Consider the following 25,244-nt stretch of genomic DNA (forward strand, 5'->3'; position numbering starts at 1 on the left):
GGCAACAAAGGGCCTCGATGGGCAAGAGTTATGTGTCGGTTTTTATTACAAATCATCATGAAATTGAAATTCACTTTCGGGCATGCACTTCAAAAGAAATGAAGCACCTCAACTGAAAGAAGACAATATTCCAGGCATGCACCTTAAGAAAGGCACCTCAACTGAAATAGGATATAGGATTGGAAGGGAAGAGATAAAATTAAAGAAGATATAGGATTGGAAGGAGAGAGATAAAATTTAAGAAGATAAAGGATTGGAAGGGGAGAGATAAAATTCAAGAAGATGGATAGGGGTGCCATTATCAAATATGCAATCTTACTATTTTGTATAGGATAAAACAAGAAGAGTGGGTGTTGATATCTGTTGAAAGAGAGATTAGAGAGAAAGAGAAAGTGAGTTAGGCATCTCCCCCTTACTCATTTACTAATAATAATGAAAAGAAAAGTACAATGACCAAACTGGCCATAGACTTGTAGGCTTATTCTAACACTCTCCCTCAAGCTGGAATGTATAAATCATACATTCCTAGCTTGTTACATATATCGCTAAGCTTTGATTTATTCAATGGTTTTGTGAACATATCTACCAATTGTTCTACAGAACAAGTGAATACAACGCGTATCTCCCCTTTCTGAATCCTCTGACGAATGAAATGCAGTCGACTACGATATGTTTAGTTCTCTCATGGAAGACAGGATTTGTCGCAATATAGATGGCTGCCCTGTTATCACAATATAACTGTGAAGGAGAGGGAAACCCAATACCAACCTCAACCAAATAATCTCAGTCGTAGTATGCGCCATGGCTCTATATTCTGCTTCTGCACTCGATTTCACAATGACATCCTGTTTCTTACTTCTCCATGAAACCAGGTTACCTCCAACAAAGGAACAATATCCGGTAGTCAATCTCCTATCAGCAGGAGATCCAGCCCAATCAGCATCTGAGAACCCCTCAATCCGTGTATGACCACGCCGTTTGAATAGTAATCATTTCCCTGGAGCACCCTTCAAATACTTGAGAATTTGAATCATTGCGTTCCAATGAGATGTGCGAAGAGAGATCATGTACTGGCTAACTACCCCAACGGCAAAGGATATATCAGGACAAGTAACAGTAAGGTATATGAGCTTGCCCACAAGTCTTCTATACCTACCAGGATCTTTCAACAAAATCACCCTCTTCTGGAACCAGTTTCACATTTGAATCCATGGGTGCAGCTACTGGTTCCACACCAAGATTTCGTGTCTCTTAACATACTTCCTCTGAGATAGAGATAAACCATGAGATGAGTACGCAACTTCTATCCCAAGAAAGTATCTGAGACGTCCCAACTCCTTTTGTTGCAAATTCTTTTTGTAACAAGTCTTTCAATTTTTGAATTCCCCGAGTCACTGCTTGTAATAATGATGTCATCGACGAATACAATCAACATAATGCATCCTGCTGAGGACTGATAGCTGAATACTGAGTGATCTACAGCACACTGTTTGAAACCAAACCTCATAACTGCCTCACTAAATCTACCAAACTAAGCACGTGGTGACTGCTTTAACCCATAAATCGCTTTTCTGAGTCGACAGACAGATGAGGACAACTCCCCCTGAGCAACGTAACCTGGCGGTTGCTCCATATACACTTCTTCAAAGAGGTCGACATGCAGAAAGGCGTTCTTCACATCTAACTGTCGAAGAGGCCAACCATTATTAACGGCGAGGGAGAGTAGAACACGGACAGAAGGTATCTTCGCAACTGGAGAAAACGTCTCATGGTAATCTATACCGAATGTCTGAGTGTAACCCTTTGCCACTAGACGTGCCTTCAGTCGATCAACCGTGCCATCAAGAAGATACTTAATGGAGAATACTCATCGGCAGCCAATAGGTCGTGCGCCGGCAGGTAGAGAGACAAGATCCCATGTGCTGTTGGACTGAAGAGCGCCCATTTCAAGGTCCATTGCAGCTCGCCAGCCTGGGTGTAGGAGAGCCTCATCCAAAGACTGTGGTAACACAGCAGAAGACATAGACAAGAGAAAGCTTTTGAAATGGAGAGTTAGACGATCATAAGAAACGAAATTAGAAAACGGGTGAGCAGTAGAATGGGAACGAGTACGGGAAGCAATAGGAGAGTCAGATATCTGATGAGGGGGTAAGAAGATCTCTGGCTATGATGACGATTTCTCTGTGTGCGAGGGACGTGCCTGGTGTGGACGACGTTTATATTGGACTGTAATAGGGGGACGATCTACCCTAGGAGCACACGAGTCGACCTATGCAAGAGGGCAAGCAGAAGGATGTGCAATAGGAGTAGTAAGAATGGGAGAAAGCTCAGGAAGAGAAATAGTCATCTTAGGTTCTGATCTGACATTGGAAGGACCAGAGGAATAGCCAAAGAATGGTTCTGATTCGAAAAATATGACGTCAGCTGATACATACCATCGGCGCAGACGGGGACTGTAGCAACGGTATCCTTTCTGGGTGCGAGAGTAACCCAGAAAAACACACCGTTCTGAACGAGGATCCAGCTTATCACGGATTTCATCAATCTTCGAAGCCAGGCGACATGGTCCGCAGCTCCTATTACAAGCCCAAGAAATCCTGTTTGATGAATCCCCCTCCACTATCAGTGGCCATAGATTGTTAGACGCATACCATCTGAGCCCGAAAAGCAGGGCCATGACTTCTGCTTCTTTGCATCACATAAACCTGCGGGTCCCGAATAAGAAAGTATGATCTCCCCATTGTGGTCGCAGATCACACCCCAAAACCGGCTCTAGCAGGATTTCCAAGTGAGCTCCCATCAAAGTTCAGCTTTAACCATCCGACGATAGGTGGCGACCAAATGGGTGATTTTGATGGCTTACATCTTTTCTTCTCGCCAATTACCGCCTTCCAGTGCCGTAGAAAGTCACCCGCAGAGTAGGGACACCCACCTTTTGCCCTCTCCCACTCAATAATAGCAAGTTTGATGTCAAGGATAATGTGGTGTCTTGCCCTAGAGGTATTATTGAATATACGGTTATTACTTTCTCGCCATAAGCACCACGCTATTGCAAAGGGTATAGACCTCCATATTGATTCCCCCAGCTTACCATTGAATGCGCCACACCATTCGCTGATTACGGTGGAAATTCTCTTCTGGAACACCTAACGCATACCGAAGAAGCGAATGATATCCATCCAAATCAAGTAGGAGAAAGGACAATGAAGTAATATGTGATCCAATGTTTCTTCCCCCTGGCAACTGAGCGCACAGCAAACCCAATCCCTTTTCTTTAACCCCCTTTTCTTTAACCAATCGCACGTGTTGATACAACGATGAGAAACCGTCCATACGAAGGCCTTTATCCTAGGTGGGATTGCCGGGCGCCATACAGCAGAGCGTCTAGATTGCCTACCATCCTCATCAGCCAACTTTCGGAAAAAAGATTTGGCCGAGAACCTGCCTTCCAGATCAGGGATCCATATCCAACGATCTTCCACATCTTTGGTTAAGTAATGGCTCAACAGCCACTGAATCAGTTCCGTGAAATGATCAATCTCCTCACCCTTTAGATTTCGCCTTAATCTAATGTCCCAGAAATTTTGGTCAAGCCCCTCGTTCCTTTTTAGATAATCACATACTCGTGCCTGAGAATCCACCGCTAACCAGTATATATCGGGAAATTTGTTGGATAGCACCGCATCCCCCAACCACAAGTCTTCCCCAAATCTGACCATCTCCCCCTTGCCTGCCCGAAATCTGACATAAGGGTAGAATGCCTCTCGTGCCGAGTTAATCGACTTCCAAACACCGAAGGCTCTCCTGCTTGGCCCATTACAAACCCAATCCCCCCATCCGGCGCCGTATTTTTTCAGCAATAGTTGAATGCCAAAGAGCCCCCTTCTCCACTCCAAACCTCCAGAGCCATTTACCAAGCAGAGAGTTATTTCTAAGTCTTATCCTACTGATTTTGATTCCCCCATTCGATTTGGATTTCACTACCTTGGTCCAATTTAATAGATGCTTGCTTCTCTTACCCCCTTCCATACCTTCCCATAGAAAATCTCACTGAAGTTTCTCGATTCGTTTTTCAATTCTGGCCAGAACTTTGAACAAAGTCATAAAGTATACCGGCATATTAGACAACGCTGCCTTGATCAAAGTAATCCGCCCCCCAAAGGACAAATACTTCTTCTTCCATGAAGCCAGCTTTCTTTCAATATGTTCCACCACCGGGTCCCATAGGGCATCCTTAGGAATACCATAACCAAGAGGAAGTCCAAGGTACGACATGGGAAAGAGACTTGTTGACAACCAAGGCAGCATGCAATCTCCTCAATAGACTGCGAAGCTAAATTTATTCCTGCAACAGCACTCTTGGAGAAATTAATTTTAAGCCCCGAAATAATTTGGAACCAACGAAATAAACACTTCATATTCATCATTGGGTCCATACCTTCATCGAGAAATAAGATAGTATCATCAACGAACTGTAGGTGAGATACTGTAGGGGAATTACGGCAAGGTTTGAGACCCTTAATATATGAACATTGTTCGGCCTTCACAATGAGCGCACTCAACACTTCAGCCATCATGATAAACAAGTATGGAGACAACGGATCGCCCTAGGAGGCTCTATTCGATGACGAGGCAGGATGCTAAAGACTCCAGTAATGCAGGTACTACATAAATTTTATATGTGGATTTTTATTTATTATGCATGCCACTTTACTTGCTTGAAATTTAGTAACTAATAACGAATGAATTAAAAATGACAGGCACATTACTACTATCAAATATGTATGCTCAAACCCTATTTGATTCTGGTGCATCACACTCACTTGTATTTGTAGCTTCTAAATTTGCTAAAGAACATAAATCGGAATGTGAACCTATGAATATAGAGTTGAGTGTCTGTGGGAGGTGCTTTAGTGGCAGATCGGATCTGCAAGACGGGCATGGTAAAGATCAAAGATAGAGAGTTGCCAGTTGATCTGATTGTTATAGACATGAAAGACTTGATATTTTATTAGAGATGGATTGGTTGTCCACGAACTTTGCAAACCTAGACTGTCATAAAAAGTTAGTAAAGTTTTGAATTCCCAAGCAGAAAAAATTATGTTTCGTGGGCAGCACAAACCAAACACCGCCGTGTGTGATATCATCCTTGAAGGTTGGTCGATTGTTGAGAAGCAGGCATCAAGGATATTTAGCTATGGTGGAAGATACAAGTAGAGGGGAACCAAGTTTGGAAGATATCATACTGTGAAAGAGTTTCCTGATGTGTTACCCGATGAGTTGCCTGGTTTACCTCCAAATAGAGACATAGAATTTACCACCGACCTTGTACCAGGTACGAGTCCTATCTCTAAGGCTCCCTACAGGATGGCTCCAGCAGAATTAAAAGAACTAAGTGGACAGTTGCTGGGATTGTTGGATAAAGAATTCATCAAACCGAGTGTCTCGCCTTGTTTCTTGTTCGTAAAGAAGGATGGGAGCATGCGATTATGCATAGATTACCATGAATTAAATAAAGTGACAGTACGAAATAAGTTTGCTTTTTGCACAGGATTGACAATCTTTTTTATCAACTTCAGGCAGCACAAGTATTTTCAAAACTCGATCTCTGCTCAGTTTATCACCAGTTGAACATAAAAGTCGAGGATGTGCCTAAGACAACCTTTAGAACCCGTTATGGACATTATGAATTTCTAGTATTACCATTCGGGTTGACAAGGGCACATGCGGCCTTAATGGATTTAATGAACCGAGTGTTCAAACTTTTCATGTATGTATTTGTAGTGGTATTTATTGATGAAATTTTGGTTTACTAAAAAGGGGAGGGAGAACAGGATGAGCACTTGAGGAACTTCCTTCAAACCTTGAGAGAGTAGAAACTGTATGTAGAATTCAAGAAGTGTGAATCTTGGTTAAAGGAAGTTGCCTTTTAGGGGCATGTAATCTATGAGAAAGGTGTGCCGGTTGACCCGAAAAAAATAAAAGTAGTGGTTGAATGGGGTAGGCCAACAAATGTAACTGAAGTGCGCAGTTTCTTGGGCTTGGCCGGATATTACAGAAAATTTATAGAAGGGTTTGCCAGTCTTGCAGTGCCATTGACGCGGCTGACACATAAACTCAACTCAACTCAACCAAGCCTCTGTCCCAAACTAGTTGGGGTTGGCTACACATAGGGGAACCGAATTCACCTGGACCGATGAATGCGAGCAAAGTTTCCAAGAATTAAAGAATTGATTGTTAATGGTGTCAGTTCTTACTTTACCATCTGAAATTGGAGGATTTGTTATTTATAGTGATGCGTCCAAGAGCGGACTAGGCTGTGTTTTGATGCAGCATGGTAAAGTCATAGTCTGTGCCTCCAGGCAATTCATGCCTTATGAACAGAACTACCCCACCCATGATTTGGAGCTGCTAGCAGCGGTTGTGTTCACACATAAAATTTGGAGACATTACCGTTATGGGGGACAATGCAAAGTATTTAATGACCGCCAGAGTTTAAAGTATCTCTTTACTCATAAGGAATTGAATATGTGACAGAGAAGATGGCTGGAATTGCTAAAGGATTACGATTTAACAATCAACTACCAACCAGGGTAAACAAACATAGTAGTGGATGCGTTGAGCAGAAAGTCGCATTGATCATTGGCAGCAACAATCACAACACAGAAACAGATGCTTGAGGATTTGAGGGCAGATATAGTGGTGAGACAACATGAGCCGGACATATTAATTGTGAACCAAAGGGTTCAACCCACCATAATAGAAAGCAAGGTTTTAAATTTCGGTGTCGGTTGGTTTTGGCCACCACTGAAACCGAAATATTTCGGTTTAGGTTCCGGTCGAAATCATGAAAAAATATGTTAATTGTTTCGTTTTTTTTTTTTTTTAATTTCGACCAAGCATAAAACTTCGGTGATTTCAGTTGAAATTTCGGCTATTTTGGGGGAAATTTCATAAATTTTGGTGGAAATCATAACATATTGATGGACATTTCTAAATTTTCGGTGGAAATTTTGTAAAAAAAAGGCTAAAAAAAATCAACCGAAATTTCGGCTACATTTCATACCAATTTTGGAAATTCGGTGAAATTTCGCCGAAATCCTGTAAAGAAACGACTTCATGTGAATTTCGTTTCGGCCTTGGCCGAAACCAAAATATTTTGGCCTTTTCGTTTCGTTTCGGCTGAAATTTAAAACCATGATAGAAAGGATCAAGACCAGCCAGAGTACCGAAGAGCAATTACAGAAGATCAGAACAAAAGTAGAATCTGGGCCAACAGCAAAACTTTACTTGTTGCAAGTGAAGTTTTTAGAAGAATGGCATTTCCCCTTCCACTTCTTCAAAGGAGGACTGAAACCTTCGTCGTTAAAGCTTTCAGAATCTGGCGAAATTCTTGTGAGAGGCTCGTAAATCTTACTAGGAAACACAGACACTACTCCTTCCATACCTGTAGAAATTATTGTAAATTTATGCTATTGTCACAAGAGTGTTTTTGTGTAAATTTATATTTTTCCACTTTCAGAGAAAAACATTTTTACTGACTAGCAATCTTTATTTGCTATTCTTCTGTTAGCTTGGCTGCGAATCCATTGAAACTCCTATTGTAACTATGTATCAGAGAAGTAGTTGCAGAGATGCACAAACAAAAGATGATTATTTTGTTAATTAAATAGGCTTTGCAGCTGACAGAAAATGTATAAATAGGGTAGATCAAAATAATATTTGGGGTCTCTAAATGTAAATTTTCTATAGATATTAAATATTGTAAATAATAACGAAAAATATTGAGACAAGCAACCAATCTATTTTCTATAGTATACATTACAGGAAAACATGGGTTTCCCCCAGTTTATTCAGAACCTTATAAAATGTGAAGATTTTCATTTCCAATTAAACATGTCACAAATGTAAATTTCTGCATAGATATTAAATATCTTATTCATGTAAGTTTCTATGAGATGTTACAAATGTAAGTTTCTTTATAAATATTTGTACAACAATGACCCATTGGCATCTAAGATGTAAAGATCTCTTGGAACAGAAGTATTATACTGTTAAGCAAATATATTTCTAGTAAAAACATTAAAATTCATAGGAAAGATCAAATCTAGGGCCCACATATTCATTGATCCAAACCATCTATTTACTAGGTCCCACTGCCAGCCCTATCAAAAACATTACCTCTCTTCAAGAAATTCTTTTAGAATATTATGGTGGTGAGATAATGCCATATATTCTCCCTCCAGTAGGGCTCCCATGTACACAGTGTAGACCTGCATTACACATGTGATCCATGGCATGCATACAAATCTTCTAAGTTTAAGAGAAAAAAATAGACTTTTTATGTAGTGTCCAGCATTGCTGGGCATCATCGGGCACCGCCATTGACATTTGATCCAATGGCAGCCGATATTCTCAGAGGCTGTCGTGTTGGAGCAAATATCAAGGGCAGCACGAATGTTGCACCGTCATTACACACAAGAACTCGCAAACACCATGTAATTTCACAAAAAAATATATGATAATGATCCATGTAAAGTACATATATGAGGGAAAAGGAATTTTTTTTTTTTTTTTTTTAGTACATGATTATATATGGTTGCATGTATTTGAGAGAAAGTAGCATGGACAATCATGAAGAACTAAAGTGACTTGTCTTTCGATCTCCATCAAGAGCAACAGAAGGATTGGCAAAGGTGGCTAAGAGACTGATGAAGCTCAGAAGGAATGCAGAATATTTTTTTAAATCTGCCATTGGGTTTAGTTAGAGAAGTCAACAATACAAGCACCAAGGTGAATTGTAATTTATAGGCCAATGGAAATCAACAACAGAAAAATGATTTCAATGAATTTCCATAACGGTTGGGGGATGTATTATCCTTATCTAGATGTGCCAAAACATGTTTCTCGTCCATGTCCATTCCGTAAAACAGGAACCATTTCTAAGAAAGGAAATTGAAGAAAGTACAACCCATTTTCTTTAATGACCATAGCTATCTTTGGTGAAGATGTGATATTGTGATAGATTTTCCAGAATCAAAAAAATTATAGTGTATTGTAAAAAATAGCATTGAATAGTGGGGAGATTAATCTATTTTTTTTCTCTTAAAAAGGTAAGCACTTTTATAGAAGCATTAGATATGTTTTTCAGGCATTTTTTTTTTTCTGAAAGTGAATGACAACCGATGGTGAGGGCCCCAAACGATTATTGGCGCAAATAATCAGTTGGGGCCCTCATCATGGGTTGTCACAATCTGAAATGAACAGGGCATAAGCTATTAGATATTCAACCACTAGTCTTAGCTGGTTGGAAAACCTCCCTAATCATTCCAGACAGAAAAATATAAAATTCAAAGAGATAAATTAGACCCTTCACTCCTTCTAATGGAGTTGAACCCAAACACACATGAAGATGGAGGGCTGGTAAGCTTGCAAATTACAATAAATAATCATGGGTTAGACATCTTAATTCAATTGTAGAAGCCACAAGATTATACATGTAAAATATTCAATCGATGGTGATCTACATGAAATTGGCAGCTAGGGTTCCGGATTAGAGGAGCTTCAAGTACTTGCTGACTGGGGTTTCTTCTTCCGGCCATTTCTTATGCTTAATCATCTCTAATTGTTTGCAGGGTTTTACTGAGATGGAAGTCAGTGGGGTGGAGATTAGAATAAAGAGCTAGGATTTTAGAGAAACGAACGGCTATTTTTCGTTTCATTGTAAGTGTGCGTGGATTGGGACTTTGTGACACATTCAAGGGTAACCGTATGGTATCAAACTCATCAGCTACACCCCTGACTTTTGAATGTGTCCGTCCACAAATCGAAGGGCTACGATGATCCTATGGAGCAGATTTTTCAGGCACGCACCTATCTATGCCGGGGCCCAACAAACGAATGCTCCCGATCATCGAAATAATGTGGACCCACTGTGTTTATGGTCGGCGGACTAGAGAATGTTCTCTAGTCGACCGACTAGAGACGAGATCTTAATTAGCATTGTTAGTGTTTCAAAAGAGAGAGTCTACCTTATATACATTGAAAAGTCGGAGGGTGTAGTTGATGAGTTTGAAACTATAGGGTTATTGTTGAATGTGTCAAAAAGTTTAGGGGGGTGTAACTGTAATTTTCTCTAAAATAAAAAATGATTCTCATAACTTTTGATTTTATGAACTAAACATGTTTTTTTCTGGGGATTTGCTAAGTTCCATCGCAAAAGCGTTTTCGCTGCTGGTCTGTTGCACATCAGACCACTCAACAAACCAGCCGCGAAACCTTTTTGCGATGGATGCTAGCAATTCCCTTTTTTCTTATTCTCATAACTACCTTAGAGACTCGTATACACATAAATAGCTCGTAAATACAGTCTACAAAAATTGTCGTAAATCTTCAACTATTTGCTCAATTTATGATTTCTTGCATTTGTTAGAAAAAAGAAGAAAAAAATCTACAACTTGCTAGTTAACCACTTTTTGAGATTCTTCCAATTTGTTGTCTAAAAATTAGGTTCAAAATCTAGCCATTGCATGAGGTGGGAATGCACACGTATCAAAATTGCATGTTTGTCATCTGCAACTACACAACTTTTGAAGTCCTATAGGTTTAGTATTCATTTGTTACAATTACATCAGATGTTTGTAGGACCCACTAATGAATCAAAAATGCTAGTGTGCATATGTGGTCCCCCTCAACTCAACTAAGCCTTTGTCCCAAACTAGTTGGGGTCGGCTAATGAATCCTTTAGAAAATTTTCATGAAGAAGGTGAAAGAGTCTACCGGGCTCAAATTGACTAAGTTTAATCCTGACACTAGTTGGGTTCGTCTGCATGGATCATTTTCTTCTATTCTCTCCTATCCAAGGTCATGTTCTCTGCTATGTTCCTAGCCATCAAGTCTTTCTTCACTGTTTCTACCCAAGTTATTTTCGGTCTGCCTCTACCTCTTTTACTCTATCAACTTGGCATGAGTCACTTCTTCTCACTGGAGCATCCAAAGGCCTAAGTTGGATATGCCCAAACCATCTTAAGCAGTGTTCTCTTATCTTCTCCTCAATTGGTACCACCCCCACCTTTTTACGGATGTCTTCATTTTTAATTCTATCTAACCTTGTATGGCTGCACATGCATCTGAGCATTCGCATCTCTGCTACACTCATCTTATGCATATGTGGTCCTCTTAATTGATCAAAATACTAGTGTTAATTGTGGCCCCCACTCGCCTTCAAGTTGTTGTATGAATTTGATATTTTTGCTCATTGGTTTTGAAGGCGACGTCAATAAAATAGATTGTGAAGTAAGGGATATTGGTGGATTTGAACCACCAGCTTCTTGAGAAATGTCCGGTTGTACCAAATTTCCCAAGTGCTCTACCATTTCAGCTAAAGATCCACATCTTTACTTCATCTTAAGCATATGAATTTCATGTAAGGAAAAAACATGGGTAAATAAGAAAAACCCAAAAGCAAAAATATCAAATCAAAGAAGTGAAAATGGTTAACAGGAGATTCAAAAGCAAGAGCAAGATTGTACCTCAGGTAAATGTTCCCTACGGCCAACTTCCAAACTAGGCCAATGGGTCCAAAAATGACGTGACAGAAACTTATCAATAAAATGCATCAAAATAGGCCAATAGATCCAAAAAGATGAGAGACTTCCTCCTTAAATCCAAAACAAAAATAAAAACGGCTACATATAGCAAAATCGAGACCAAGTTGATATTGAAGGGAACCTGGTCACGATCACACTTGGCCATCTAGGGAGCTTCTGACTATTAAATTTAAAGTGTATTTTTGGAAATCCATTTGTTTAGGTTACTTTTAATTTTAATTTTATTTTTGAGAGACGTTGTGAGGGTAAAATTGTAATTTTGTGTCTAAGAATATTTTGGTCATTTTGTTGGCCTAGCTTGCACGTGTGAGTCACACATTTTTGTTTTCTCCATTTTTATCCTTTAAACTTTCCTCCTATTTTAAATTCAAGCCCTTTTTTTATACTCTAAACCCCCCGCCACTTTCCTAAGCCATTAAGTCTCCATTTTTTTAATACTCGCTATCACTTACCCAAGCCATTAATTCTCCACTATCTATTGAACAACCTAATCTCCATTTACTCATTTTTGCTATGATTTTTTGTAGGTATTGTCAACTAGGAAGATCTTCATTGAAGCTCTCTATTGTGTGGAAGCTTGTGATGTGAAGAAAAAATGCCAACATTCCTCATTTTCTGTATGTTTTGAATGTTTCTTTTTTATCATTCTCATCCTATAGTGTTGTTCTTCTATTATATATTGGACACATCTTGTTGGTGCTTCTTCTTCTTCTACTTTGGTTGTTTACCATTTGAGAAGCGCATATTTCATCGCCAAATCCGTCTTTCTCAACACTAAAATCCTCGTTCAGTGAAATAAAGGCTTTCATTTGAAAGAAGCCTCTGATTATCTGCTCTAGACTTTCATAGAACTCAATGATCAAGCAATCGAAAGGCAGGTTTGAGCGGTCTTGATTGCCGTAGAATAAGATAAAGGAGCAATGAGAAGAAATCAATGCAAAATGGGGGTAAAATAAATTTTACTCCCATTTTAAGTGGAAATATGGGTGTAGGATTTGTTTTACGCTCATTTTACATATGTTGAAAGAAATATAGCCTTAGGGCAAGTTTTTGGGAAACATGACAATTTATTCCATGAATATTCGTGGGCCCAATGTAAAAGATGACCTGAGGGAAGGAAGAGAATTAACATGCTTGCATATAACAAAACAATAATAATAAAGGTCCCGGAGAGAGTGGGTCGTATGTGTTGAAGTTGCCTTGAATTTTGCAACCGATCACCCAAGTGACGTAAGGTGTTTCTAACACCGTGTGATATAAGCAATTTTAGACTCTTAGGACTCTCATTAAATAAGCCCACCATGCAACGTGTAGAATTCCAATTGAGTTGGGAAAAACTACACCGCAGTTTTGAAAAGTAATCCAAAATCGAAACAGTAGGTTGTGGGTGTTCTTCACAGTTTGGGGAAAAATAAAGACAGCCATATATAGGGCTCTGAGAAGAATGCAAGAATATATCTTCAAGAATTGATTGAAGGGCTTGGGTTTCTTGGATCTCTCTTGGCAAGAAGTAGAAGGAGAAGCACGGATCGATAGGGAGCGAATGCGCTTGGATCCTAGACGGCATAGAGATTATTTCTTTTGTAAATCCAGAGAAAGCTTGGGCTTTTGTAATCCGGTGAGTGCTTCTTGTAACGCACTTATTTTCCACATAGTGAAATCTTTTGAGGTCTTCTCCCGTGGACGTAGCCACACACATCGTGTGATGAACCACGTAAAATCTTGATGTTCTTGTGTGCTTTTGTTTGTGGTTTGGCTTGCACTTTTATTTTTTTGTTCTTTCAAATTTACTTCGAGAGCATTGCGTATTGTTAACACGTAAATCCAGAAATGCTTTTGTGTTCGGATTGTTAACTTGTCACCGCGGAGGGCTGATTTTGAGCCCGAATTCCGCAACAGTATGCTCTTCCAAAAAAGGATTAAAACAAAAGGGTGTGTGATTTTTGAAAAAGCATGTGCCTTGTTATTAAACGTGTGTAGTGTGATTTTAGACATTAAATCACCTTTAACAAGCCTTGTACAATACAGCATACTACCTCTTTTATTTAAAAGATTTTCAAATTTCATGGAGTGGGTTGGGTGGTAATATTGAAATCTCGAACTGTGGTTTTTATTAAAGAACTTATCCTCATCTCCTCCACGTCTACAACGTCACGACGAAGACGGAAAAACCACAATATGATCCCAAAAACTAGTAACCCCAACCGCTTTCAACTCCATAAAATAAACCCATAAATTCTAAACAATATTTTTTGGGCAGCGACCCCCCCTCTTCTAGGATAAAATCCCCCCTTCAACTCAGCAGCCAATACAACACTTCCAAACCTCTCTCTCTCTCTCTCTCTCTCTCTCTCTCTCTCCGTGGGTGGCCCCAACAATTAATTTGTTGAAATATTTGAACAAGTGAGGCCCCACCCATATTTTTCAAAATGAACTGCCCACACCACAGGATGATCCAAACCGTCCATTTGAAGGGTTGCGATCATCCCATGGAAATGATTTTGGGGTGCAACCTATTTGCGTTGTGGCCCATCAAATGGATGGTTTGGATCATCACCAAGCTTAAAAAGTTCACGAGCTTGTCCAAGCAAAACTATACAAAGCTTGAGTTCGTCTCGTTTATTTGACGAGCCTAATTTTTGGGCTCGGGTTTAGCTCGTTTAGTTAACGAACGAGCCCGAGCCGAGCTTTTAATGAGCCGAACCCGAACATGTTTGTGATCCAGCTCAGTTTATTTGCAGCCCTACGTGTAACTAGGTTTATTGGATTCTTTTCGCCACAAGAAGCCCAATAAACCCGACCGCGCGCAATTTGGAGTCCAAACGAAGGAGTTATCAACTTTTAAAGTTTCTGAAAACTCCCGAAACCCTAGAAACTTGATTTCAGGTGCACCGAAGTTATCCACACCACTCCAAAGCACGAAGTTAGGTTCATAGGATCCCTCTTGTCCCGAGAGATCCAACGGATCTGACCAAACATGATTCAGAGTCCAAACGAAGGAGTTACGGCCCATCCAAGCTCCTGAAAATCCCCGAAAATACCCAAAATATCCCCAACCGACCAACAGGTGATACCCAAATTGTGGGGTGTGACCACCAAATCGTAACCTGTGATTTTGTAATCGCACCCTGCGATTCCCACACCAAATCACAACCTGCACTTTTATAATCACAAGTTGCAATTTGGGACCCACTCGAACCTATATATAGGGGGGTAAGTGTAAAAATCATATTTTAACTGAATCAGAAGTTGATTTTCCAGTAAAAAACCTCCGATTCTCTATTTTTCAATCATTTTCAAGCGAACTTTGTCCAAAAATCCTAGTTTCTTTACCCGAGAGAGAAAGTAGAGAAATTCTTAGGGAGCTCACACTGGGCATCGGCATTCTGCCGAATTTCCGAGGACTTGGAGAGACACCATCCAACTAGCACCGTTGTTCTGCCGAATTTGAAACAACTCGGGGCTATCTTATTCAAATAGCGTCGTTGTTCTGCCAAATTTTTGGAGAACCCGAAGCTCCATCATCCGACTAGTGCCATTGTTCTGCCGAATTTTTCGGAGAACTCGAAGTTGCACCATATAACTAGCGCCGTTACGCTACTGAATTTTCGGAAAGCGTCCCAACTCCTTTGGTAAAATTACATTTATTACCCAGCTTTCTGCATTTCAATTATAAAACCAGGTACATGGTAGTTATGGGATCCAAGGCTTTTCTTGCCCCGAGTCATGTAACGTAAATCCCGTACCTCTCTTTGTAAATAGAGTTATGTTCCCTCTTCTTATCCCGCCACTCTGTCTCCCGTCCCACCATAGACAAAAGGGACAAAGACAAGAGCCCTCGTGCTCCAACGGCGTTGGACAAACAGAGGGAATCAGAAACCTATCTTTTTCTTTCCTTTACATCTTGCCATCTCCGTTTATTTTAGTTATCCTGATTGAGGCATTACTGCGAGATCCTCCAGGGACTCAAAATATGCAGTAGATGCCCTCAATCCAGATAACGCCTGAACCGATTCTTCTTTTCTTTTCAAATCCATTTCATTTACGCACAAGAATTAAGCCTAATCGTAATAAAGGATAAAAAGTTAAGCTTTCTGATGAAGTTCTTTAAAACTGGCAAATCAAGTCAAGAGACCGGATTTACCCGGGCATTAGGGGTGCCTAACACCTTCCCCGAATGTAAGCATAACCCTTACTCAGATTTCTGTAAAGACCATTACTTAACAAATAGAGTAAAATTACGGGTTCTAGGCTCCAACCCTAGAGCACAACTTTGGTTACTGCTCTTCAAATGAAACTCGGATCTCTATCCTTGTTTCATCGGAAAAGCAGACACGGATCTTAGGCCCTAACCTAGGTGGTGACTCTAAGACTCTTTTTTGTGAAATTCGGACCCCGATCCTAAGTTCACAGAAAACGCAAACAAACAAACACCCCATTCTCACCCGATGTGGTGATCCCGTGCGCCCTCGAGAAAGTGGCCGGGCGGGAGACAACCGGCTCCCACACCCATCAAATGGACGGTTTGGATCATCCTATGGTGTCGGCCGTATGGTTCATTTTGAAACACATTGGGGGGGGGGGGGGGCACTACGTTGCTCAAAGATTTAAATAAATTAATTGTTGGGTCCACCGGTTTGGAAATGTTGTATCGGCTATACAGTAGGAGGGGGGAGGGGAATATCACCGCCTTATGTTTTTCATGAAAACATGTATAATTTTAATTAGCAAGCATGTGATATCATATGATGAATCATCAAGTATGAAATCGCTCTGATACTAGTTATAAAAATATATAAGGGCGATGATGAATTTGCACCCCCTGTAGGATAATACGCACCCCTTTAAAGGAGGGTATGTGGCAGATTTTAATGCTTTTTGAGGCCAATTCACTTTAAAGGGGTGAATTATCCCATAGGGTGTGCAAATTTATCATCACCCAAATATAATCTTATAAACATCTTGCACACAAGGGTTGAGAGGCTACTAGACTTGCTCCAATCCGATGACGATCTCGAACCGATGCTTGCTTTCATGTACGTCCTTAATCTCATTGTATATCGTAGGAGAGGCTACTAGACTCGCTCCTTTGTCCTTCACGATCACAAGGCCATGAGCCTACGGATGATGGCTCTAGAGAGATTGCTCTTGAGAGAGAAACTAAGGAGATTCAACACTCATTCTGTTATGTATGGAGTGTATATATAGACTACTATCCCATAGAAAATCTAGGAGTCCAGGAATCCAGGACTCACACAGGAATCTAGGAGTCCAAGAGTCGCATGGAGGTAGTCCAAGAGTCTCTCTAGTCAAACATTCTATGTAATCAATGGGGATTAATCCCTTTAGCTGTTGAGGCCAACCAACCGATGTGGGCAGACCTTGGGTTCGAGTCCGGATAACTCAACCCATATTCCAACTCAGATTCATTAAAATAATGGAAGGATAGAGAGAGAGAGAGAGAGAGAGAGAGAGAGAGAGAGAGAGAGAGAGAGAGAGAGAGGATACTGCAAATAAGAAAATCACTGATTGGACTAGAGTGGCACAAGATGATTTTACCATCACTAAGTTGCCTTCTGCTCTTTCAGCTTTCCCTACAATAAGAGAGAGGACGTGTTATTGTTATAGAGCAGCCCTAAACACAGCCATTCTAAATGGCTGTTAAGCCAATTCATTACAATAGTTGGAAAACTGATTTACGGTTACATCTCCAACCCTGCCACTATACGACTGAAGAGTAAAAAAGGCTTTAGAAGAAAGACCAACATAGAGAAAATAGACAATTTTATTGAAGAAGAAAGATAATGAAAGCTATCCAATTATCAACCTACAAAATATCATAGAAAAAAAAGGAATATCAGATCTTTTCAGTAATTTGGAAGGTAATTATGCATTTTTATTGAAACAAAGATGGAAAAAAAAAATGAAAATAAAATGAACCCCAATGAACCAAGATGATTTCACTTCTAGTCCTGATTCGGGGATTTTGTATATTATGTGTACACAACTATAGGGCTTCTCACATTGTGAATACCATCAGACCACTCTAATGAAAGAGAGTACTGGCTTGTTGCCTTTAAACCCTTTCCGGCAACCGTTACGATGAAATGCTGCTTCTCATTCAATGACTTGAAAGATAGAACACTAGGAGTCACAGTGATCGTTAGTTGAGATGGTGCGTAGACTGTTGCTTTGTATGTCGAATTAGCCAAACCAATGTTAGTAACTATCCTCGAGAAATTGGCTTCAAAAGGCCTTCCAGATTCAACTTTAACAGCCATGGAAGGATAATTGAGATCCCTCACGGATAGTGTAGTACCAGAAGGACAACTGCTGTTATCCCCAGAAATGAGCCTAACCTTCTGTGTGGTATAACCTTGGGCACATAGCATTTGAATGTAGTCATCTTTAGAAGCATCATACACCAATCCGGGATCAACAGCCTTAACTGGGTCGATATTGCCGGCACCGTAGCCGAATTCAGCAGTTGCATCATTGCTAGAGTTCATTGGAGAAGCTGGAAAATGAAAAATAAAAGTGGGTGAACATTCGTGTTTATATTTAAGGGTGAGATAAATTTTGTGTTAAGAGTTAAGTACGATGGATAGAGGAAAACATGAGCTATTGTTAAGAAAATATGAAAGTTCTAGATGGTAATATAGTTTAATTATAAGGCTCTCTTTTACTAAAAGTTTCCAAGAAAGATTTCAAGAGTATTAATAATATGCACTGTTGCAATACCTTTCTAAGAACAACGTATGAGTTGTTGAATTATAAATCTCATTATTGAATTAGAGAGATGTGAGAAGGGTAATTTTATATAAAAATTTTAAGAGAAAAATTTTAGATGGAAGTCAACCTTAAGCCACGGAAAGGGGTCAGGAAATGTTTGCACACCAAATTAACAGACGTAACCAAGAGTTTTTCACTTCCATATGATACAGTTTTCATTTCTAGAAGCTGTAGTTAAACAGGATTACCAGTAGTCATTAGAGCAGACTTGATGGCCGAAGGTGACCAATCAGGGTGAAAAGTCATTACATAAGCAGCTGCACCAGTAGCATGGGGGCATGCCATAGAAGTCCCTGCTAGTATGTTGAACTTCACAGATCTCTTATCCACATTGAATTCGGACATTTTTCCTAGAGGCGAAAAGGCAGCTAAGATGTCTACTCCTGGCGCACTTATATCAGGCTGCAAAACATATTGGACAAACGCAACTCATGTGATTTCAAATCAACTGAAGAAGATTAAGATGAAACAGTCGTTGAGTTCTTTTAGAGCATAAGAATCAAAACAAAAGATCGAATGAAAGAGGGAATTGCAGTACATGGATGGAAAGGAACACTCAGACTTTCAAGGAGGAGTCTTCATCTTCACTTATGACAGAGCATGGAAGGTCAAATTCAGCAAGGCAAATTGGGCTGAACAAACTAGTGCCTTTTGGGGTTACTCTATGGATTGCATTTTAAAGAAATGGAAGACGGTTCTGGTGGGTTCTGTAACAAAGGAAATGAGGTTAGCTATTTGGGGACCCTTTACACCTAATGTTTCCAAGCTCAGTATGGATGGTTACTCCCTTGGCAAGCACGGCAAGGTGGGAATCGAAGAGCTGTTTAGAGATAGTGATGGCACCACCATATACGTCTTATCTGGGCTAGCTGGAATAATGGACTCTACTGAAGCAGAGGTTTGTGTTCTTCATTACAGTATGAGATTTCTTAGGGACGAAATGAAAGGCAAGTCGGAGGTAGAAGGGGATTCTTCAAATGTAATTTCTAAGGTTCAAAGCATGAGCATTGGTCCATGGAGATAAGCTAAGTTTTTAGGTGAGATTAGCTCTATGATTAGCGATAGTTTCCTTTCTTTTGCTCATGTCCCTAGGAGTGCCAACGACCTAGCGGATCGACTGGCTAAATCCAGGGCTTTGAGAGATTTAGTTTACTTTGGGTCCTCTCTCCCCATTGATGTGAATCTGTAATCCTTTTTATGCTCTAAATATAGTTAACTTTCGTCAAAAAAAAAAAAAAAAACAGCACAAAAGATCTGTAAGACATGAATCAAATGATCACCTTGAGAATGTCGCTTGTAAAGGAATTGGGTCCTCTAGAAGAGAAAGAAGCAACTTTGGGAGCTTTAGATTTGAATCCCTCACTTTTCAATATGTTTGCTTGAGGATTCCTGTAGAGTTTAGAACAGGTTTGGGTTATATAAGCAGTTGGTTTTGATTTATAACATTTTTTCAAAGACAATAACATTAAATATAATTTAATGATTACTTTGTTTTGTTCATGTATAATTCAACGGCAGCACTACTTTTCGGGCTTAGAAGAGTCGCAGGAATAGGATAAGCGGTAGAATCATCGGAGTAACTCATTTGGCTATCTTCTAAAATCATTCCCAAAGCGCCAGCTGTCAGAGGTCCTTCCCCTTGGGAATGCTGGTCACAGAAAACAATCTTTCCTTTAACTAATTCTTTGTCTAAGCAGCCAAGTTCACAACCCCTGAAACATGATAACAAAAGTTAGTTTATTTTCAATTTTTTCATGAAGAATAAGCAATTCTGAAATCATCTTGATCACGAATTTTACCGGGCAAATTCGATGTCACAACTAGATGATGCAGCATCCCCTCCAGTTATCAAGGGAAACAAAGTCCCGTTCAATTCAAAGGTGTTGATAGCAATTCCCTGACCGTGATACACTAATTAATTAGGCAGCACAATACAAAATTCACTTCAAAACTAAGGCCCTGTTCCTTTCAGATTTTGACAACCGATTGTAAGCTAAAATCCTATTATTGGACTCAAAATTATATTTAAATTTGAGTCCAATAATAGCTTTAGGGCTGACAATTGAAGGAAAATTATAGTCAAAATGGGGAAACATAAGTCTCCAAAGACGAAAGACTTTGGGTTTTCACGGGGCGAATTTGCTTGGATAATGAATTTATGTTAAAAGGAAATTAAAAGATGGTCTTTCTCACCACAAGTGTAACTCCATTTCCAAGCTCAATCTTATTTTCTATGCGGCGATCAGTGCTGGTAGCTGCCACAGTTAACAGCCATGGAGCATTACTACTTAGACTTCCAATGCTCGGGCCACCATTACCTGCGGATTGTGATGTGAGGATTCCTTTGTTCAGGGCATGGAAAGAACCAATGGCAACAGGATCATTTGAGTAGTCTGGTGGAACAGTAGGTCCCAATGAAACAGAAAGGATGTCAACACCATCAGCAATGGCGTCATCAAATGCGGCCAAGATAGTTTCAGAGGTACAGCTAAGCTGATTGCAGACCTGGTACATGGCAATCCTTGAAGAAGGGACTGCTCCCCTTGCATTCCCTTCTGCCAACCCAAAAAGATTTGCCCCCTTCACCTCACGGCCCGCCGCTGTTGAAGAAGTGTGGGTCCCGTGTCCTACGGTGTCAATCGGAGAATCTCCAGTGTAAGATCGAGCTCCAATCAACTTTCTGCCAATTATAAACTTTAATTAGGAGAGACCATAGTCACAAATATCTCGAATTTCTTTTTTATTTGTCATGATATTTTGTGATTTTTTGATAAAACAACGTAACCCCAAAAAACTTCATAAAGTTTGAAAATCATCAAAAAATCTTCACATTTTATTTGTTAAAAATAAAAAACCATGACAAATTCGCGATAAAATCATGTTATTATTCTGTATCCTAATTTTATTCTTAAATTTTTTGTTTCTATATGATTTAGATATTTTATTTCCAGTCTTTCCTTGTATAAATTTGAAACTAACAAAAAAATAATTAAGTATCACAATTAAAACAAATATTTGTGACTATGGTGGAGACCATCTTAGATTTATGGTCAAAGAAAGATTAGGAAAGCAAATGATATAAAGAAAACTTTACTTGTTGCAAGTGAAGTTTTTAGAAGATTGGCACTTCCCCTTCCAATTCTTCGGAGGAGGACTGAAACCTTCGTCGTTAAAGCTTTCGGAGTCTGGCCAGATTCCAGTATCAAGCAACCCAATGATCACATCGCTTTCAACAGTTGGGATTCTTTTCACAGTGTCGGGGAAACCAAGGAAATCCCAAGATCTTGTTGTGAGAGGCTTGTAAATCTTACTAGGAAACACAGATACTATTCCTTCCATACCTGTAGAAATTATTGAAAATTTTTGTCATTGTAACAAGTGTATGATTACATTATTTTCCATTCTTTCAGAGAAGAACATTTTTACTGACTAGCAATCTTTTCTTGCTCTTCTTCTGTTAGCTTGGCCGCGAATCCATTGAAACTCCTATTGTAACTACGTATCAGAGAATCAGCTGCAGAGCTGCACCAACAGAAGATGATTACGTTGTTAATTAAATAGGCTTTGCAACTGACAGAAAATGTATAGATAGGGTAGTTCAAAATAATATTGGGGGTTTCTAAATGTAAATTTTCTATAGATATTAAATATCTTAAATAATAACAAAAAACATTAAAACAAACAAACTATCGATTTTCTACAGGATACATTACAGGAAAACATGCGTATGCCCCAGCTTATTCAAAACCTTATAAAATGTAAAGTTTTTCTTTTACTATTGAACATGTTACAAATGTAAATTCCTTTAGGCCCGTTTGGATACCCCTTGGATTTGGATTTGGATTTGGAGGTGAATTTGGATTTTTAAATCCAAATTAGGAGTTTGGCAAGCCTTTATGACATCTAGATTTGGATTTGAGTGAAATCCACAAGATTTACAAACTCCTCATGCTAGTGTAATTTTTTGGATTTACAAATCCTTTCTCCGAGATTATTTATAAATCTAAATCTGACCTGTAAGGGGTAGGAGTGTCAATGGATCCAGACGGTCCGATGGATCGTCTGAATCCGAATGTTAATGAACGGGATCTAAACATATGAATAGGATCCATGGGCATATTTCAGATCATCAAATCTGGGATCCGAAAAATTTTGGATTGTGTGTGGGCACGCCACCGATGCCCCATTGGATAGTCACGATCCAAAATGGTCTACAAAAATACCCTCCAAATTTTGTTAATGCTAACCATTCTATGAAGGGTATTTTGGTCAAAACCTCTCTTATCACTTAATGAATCGGATGGGAACACGATTTCACTCATTTCAGTCATTTCATTTCATACTTTCACTAAGGAAAAGAGTGAGGGGTTTCGTTCTTTATGCATCATATTCTTTGATAATAGTAATACATTATATTTGTGTATGTAATTTTGATTAGTTTTATTGTTTACAAGAATTATTATACACATAGATTAAACATAGATAAAATTTTAATTTAGTTGAAGAAAATGCATAGAGACACACTAATAGTGAACTCCCATTCTATCTATTTTTTAAAAAATTAATTGTTTACTTAGCTAAATAGGACATAATAGGACACTCCGATAGACGATCCGAATTAAAATGGATCGTGATCATGACGTGGAAAGTAGGATCCGAAGAACAATCTGACTCCGACCCAACCAATAAGGAATTTGAATGGATCGTGACTATGACATAGGTGGATCCGACCCGAAGTGGATCCGTTGACACCCCTAGTGAGGGGTTAAAATGACCAAAATATACCAAAAAGTGGTAAATGACTTAAGTACCAACATGACATTAAAAACTGATCAAAATACATCGTATTAGGTAAAATGACTAGAAAACCCCAAGTCAGGTAAAATGACCGAAATACCCCTATACCAGGTAAAAATGACAAAATACCTTCGAGTCGTGCAAAATGACTAAAATACCCTTATGACATAAAAATGATCAAAATAACCTCATACAGGGTAAAATGACTAGAATACCCCAATATCATGAAAAATTACTAAAATACCCCTAGATCAAGTAAAAATGACCCATGGCTCATAAAAAATGACTAAAATGATTAAAATACCTCATGAGATAAAAATGATAAAAATACGCCATATTAGGTAAAATGACTAGAAATACCCTGTACTGGGTAAAAATGACAAAATACCCCCGAGTCGTGCACAATGATTAAAATACCCTTATAACATAAAAATGATCAAAATAACCTCATATAGGTAAAATGACTAAAATACCCTAAGATCATGAAAAATTATCGAAATACCCCTATATCAAGTAAAAATGACCTATGGCTCATGAAAAATTACTAAAATGACTAAAAATACCCTCATGAGATAAAAATACGCCATATTAGGTAAAATGACTAGAATATCACCGGGTCATGCAAAATGACCAGAATACACCTATACCGGGTGAAAATGACCAAATACCCTGAGTCATGGAAAATCACTAAAACACCCTTACGACATAAAAAATGATCAAAATACCCCCATATAGGGTAAAATGACTTGAATACCCTTGGATCATGGGAAATGGCTGAAATGCCCTTATATCAAGTATTTTAGGGCTTTTTGGTTTTGTTAGATTTCAAATTCAAATCCAAAGAGCATCCAGACAAAAAAAAATTAATTTAGATTTGAAATCCAAATCTATACATGGTCATCCAAACGGCATTATTTATAAATTTGTGAATTTTAAAATTCTTGATTTCAAATCCATGGATTTTGGAATTCCAAATTCACCTCCAAATCCAAATCCAAGGGGTATCCAAACGGGCCCTTTTAGATATTAAATATCTTATTCTGTAAAGCATTGACCCATTGGCATCTAAGATGCATGTAAATATCTTTTGGAACAGAAGTATTAGACTGTTAAGCAAATATTATTATAGTAAAAGAAAAATTAAATATTTTAGGAAAGATCAAATCTAGGGGCTAACATGTTCATCGATCCAAAGTCCAAACTATATATTTACTAGGTCTCACTACCCAAAAAAAATCTCCCCATCAAAAACATTTACCTCTCGGAAAGAACTTCTTGTAGAATACTATGGTGGTGAGATAATGCCATATATTCTCCCTCCGGTAGGGCTCCCATGTACACAATGTAAATCTGCATTAAGTACCACATATGTGATCCATGGCATGCATATAAATCTTTTGTCTAAGTTTTAAAAACAAAAGAGCCTTCCTTGATATTTGATCCAACAGCAGACGACATCTTGATTGGATCAAACATCAAGGACAGCATGTAATTTCATTAAAAATAAATATGATAATGATCCTTGCAAGTACATGTACGAGGAAAAAGAGTTTTTTTTTTTTGAAAGCATGATTATATATGGTTGCAAGTATCTGAGAGAAAGAAGCATGAAAAATCATCAAGAACTAAAGTGACTTGCCCTTCTATCCCCATCAAGAGCAACAGAAGGATTGGCAAAGGTGGCTACGAGACTGAAGAGGGTGAGAAGGAATGCAGAGTAATTTTTCAAATCTGCCATTGGGTTTAGTTTAGAGAAGTTCACAATACAAGCAGCAAGATGAATTGTAATTTATAGGCCTATGGAAATCAACATAAAATGATTTCAATGAATTTCCATAAAAGTAAGGCCTAGATTTCCTTGGATATGTATCTAGCTATGCCTTAACATGTTTCTCGTCCAAGTCCATTCAGTAAAACACAATGCATTTCTAAAAACGGGAAATTGGAGAAAGTACACCCGCTTTTCTTTAATGACCATATCTATATTTGGTGACGATGTAATATTGTGATAGATTTTCCAGAATCAAAAAATGTAATACCCGGCCC

The 25,244-nt window shown here is 39.0% G+C and overlaps 1 protein-coding gene across 1 annotated transcript; it reads right to left on the reverse strand.

Annotated features, from left to right (window-relative positions):
• Positions 1–17,490: 17,490 nt before the first annotated feature.
• LOC143878460 (subtilisin-like protease SBT4.13) lies at positions 17,491–24,544 on the reverse strand. Its single transcript, XM_077380749.1, has 9 exons — positions 24,457–24,544; positions 21,832–21,923; positions 21,496–21,742; positions 20,595–21,081; positions 20,201–20,298; positions 19,889–20,113; positions 19,682–19,790; positions 18,590–18,803; positions 17,491–18,126 (listed from the first exon to the last, which is right to left on the reverse strand). Exons 1-9 carry the CDS (start codon positions 24,531–24,533, stop codon positions 17,603–17,605), a joined length of 2,073 nt encoding a protein of 690 aa, XP_077236864.1. The 5' UTR covers positions 24,534–24,544; the 3' UTR covers positions 17,491–17,602.
• Positions 24,545–25,244: the final 700 nt, after the last annotated feature.

This window comes from Tasmannia lanceolata, unplaced genomic scaffold, assembly GCF_043159265.1.
Source record: "Tasmannia lanceolata isolate RefF3 unplaced genomic scaffold, GAP_Taslan_0.1 ptg000006l, whole genome shotgun sequence".
Classification (NCBI taxonomy): domain Eukaryota; kingdom Viridiplantae; phylum Streptophyta; class Magnoliopsida; order Canellales; family Winteraceae; genus Tasmannia; species Tasmannia lanceolata.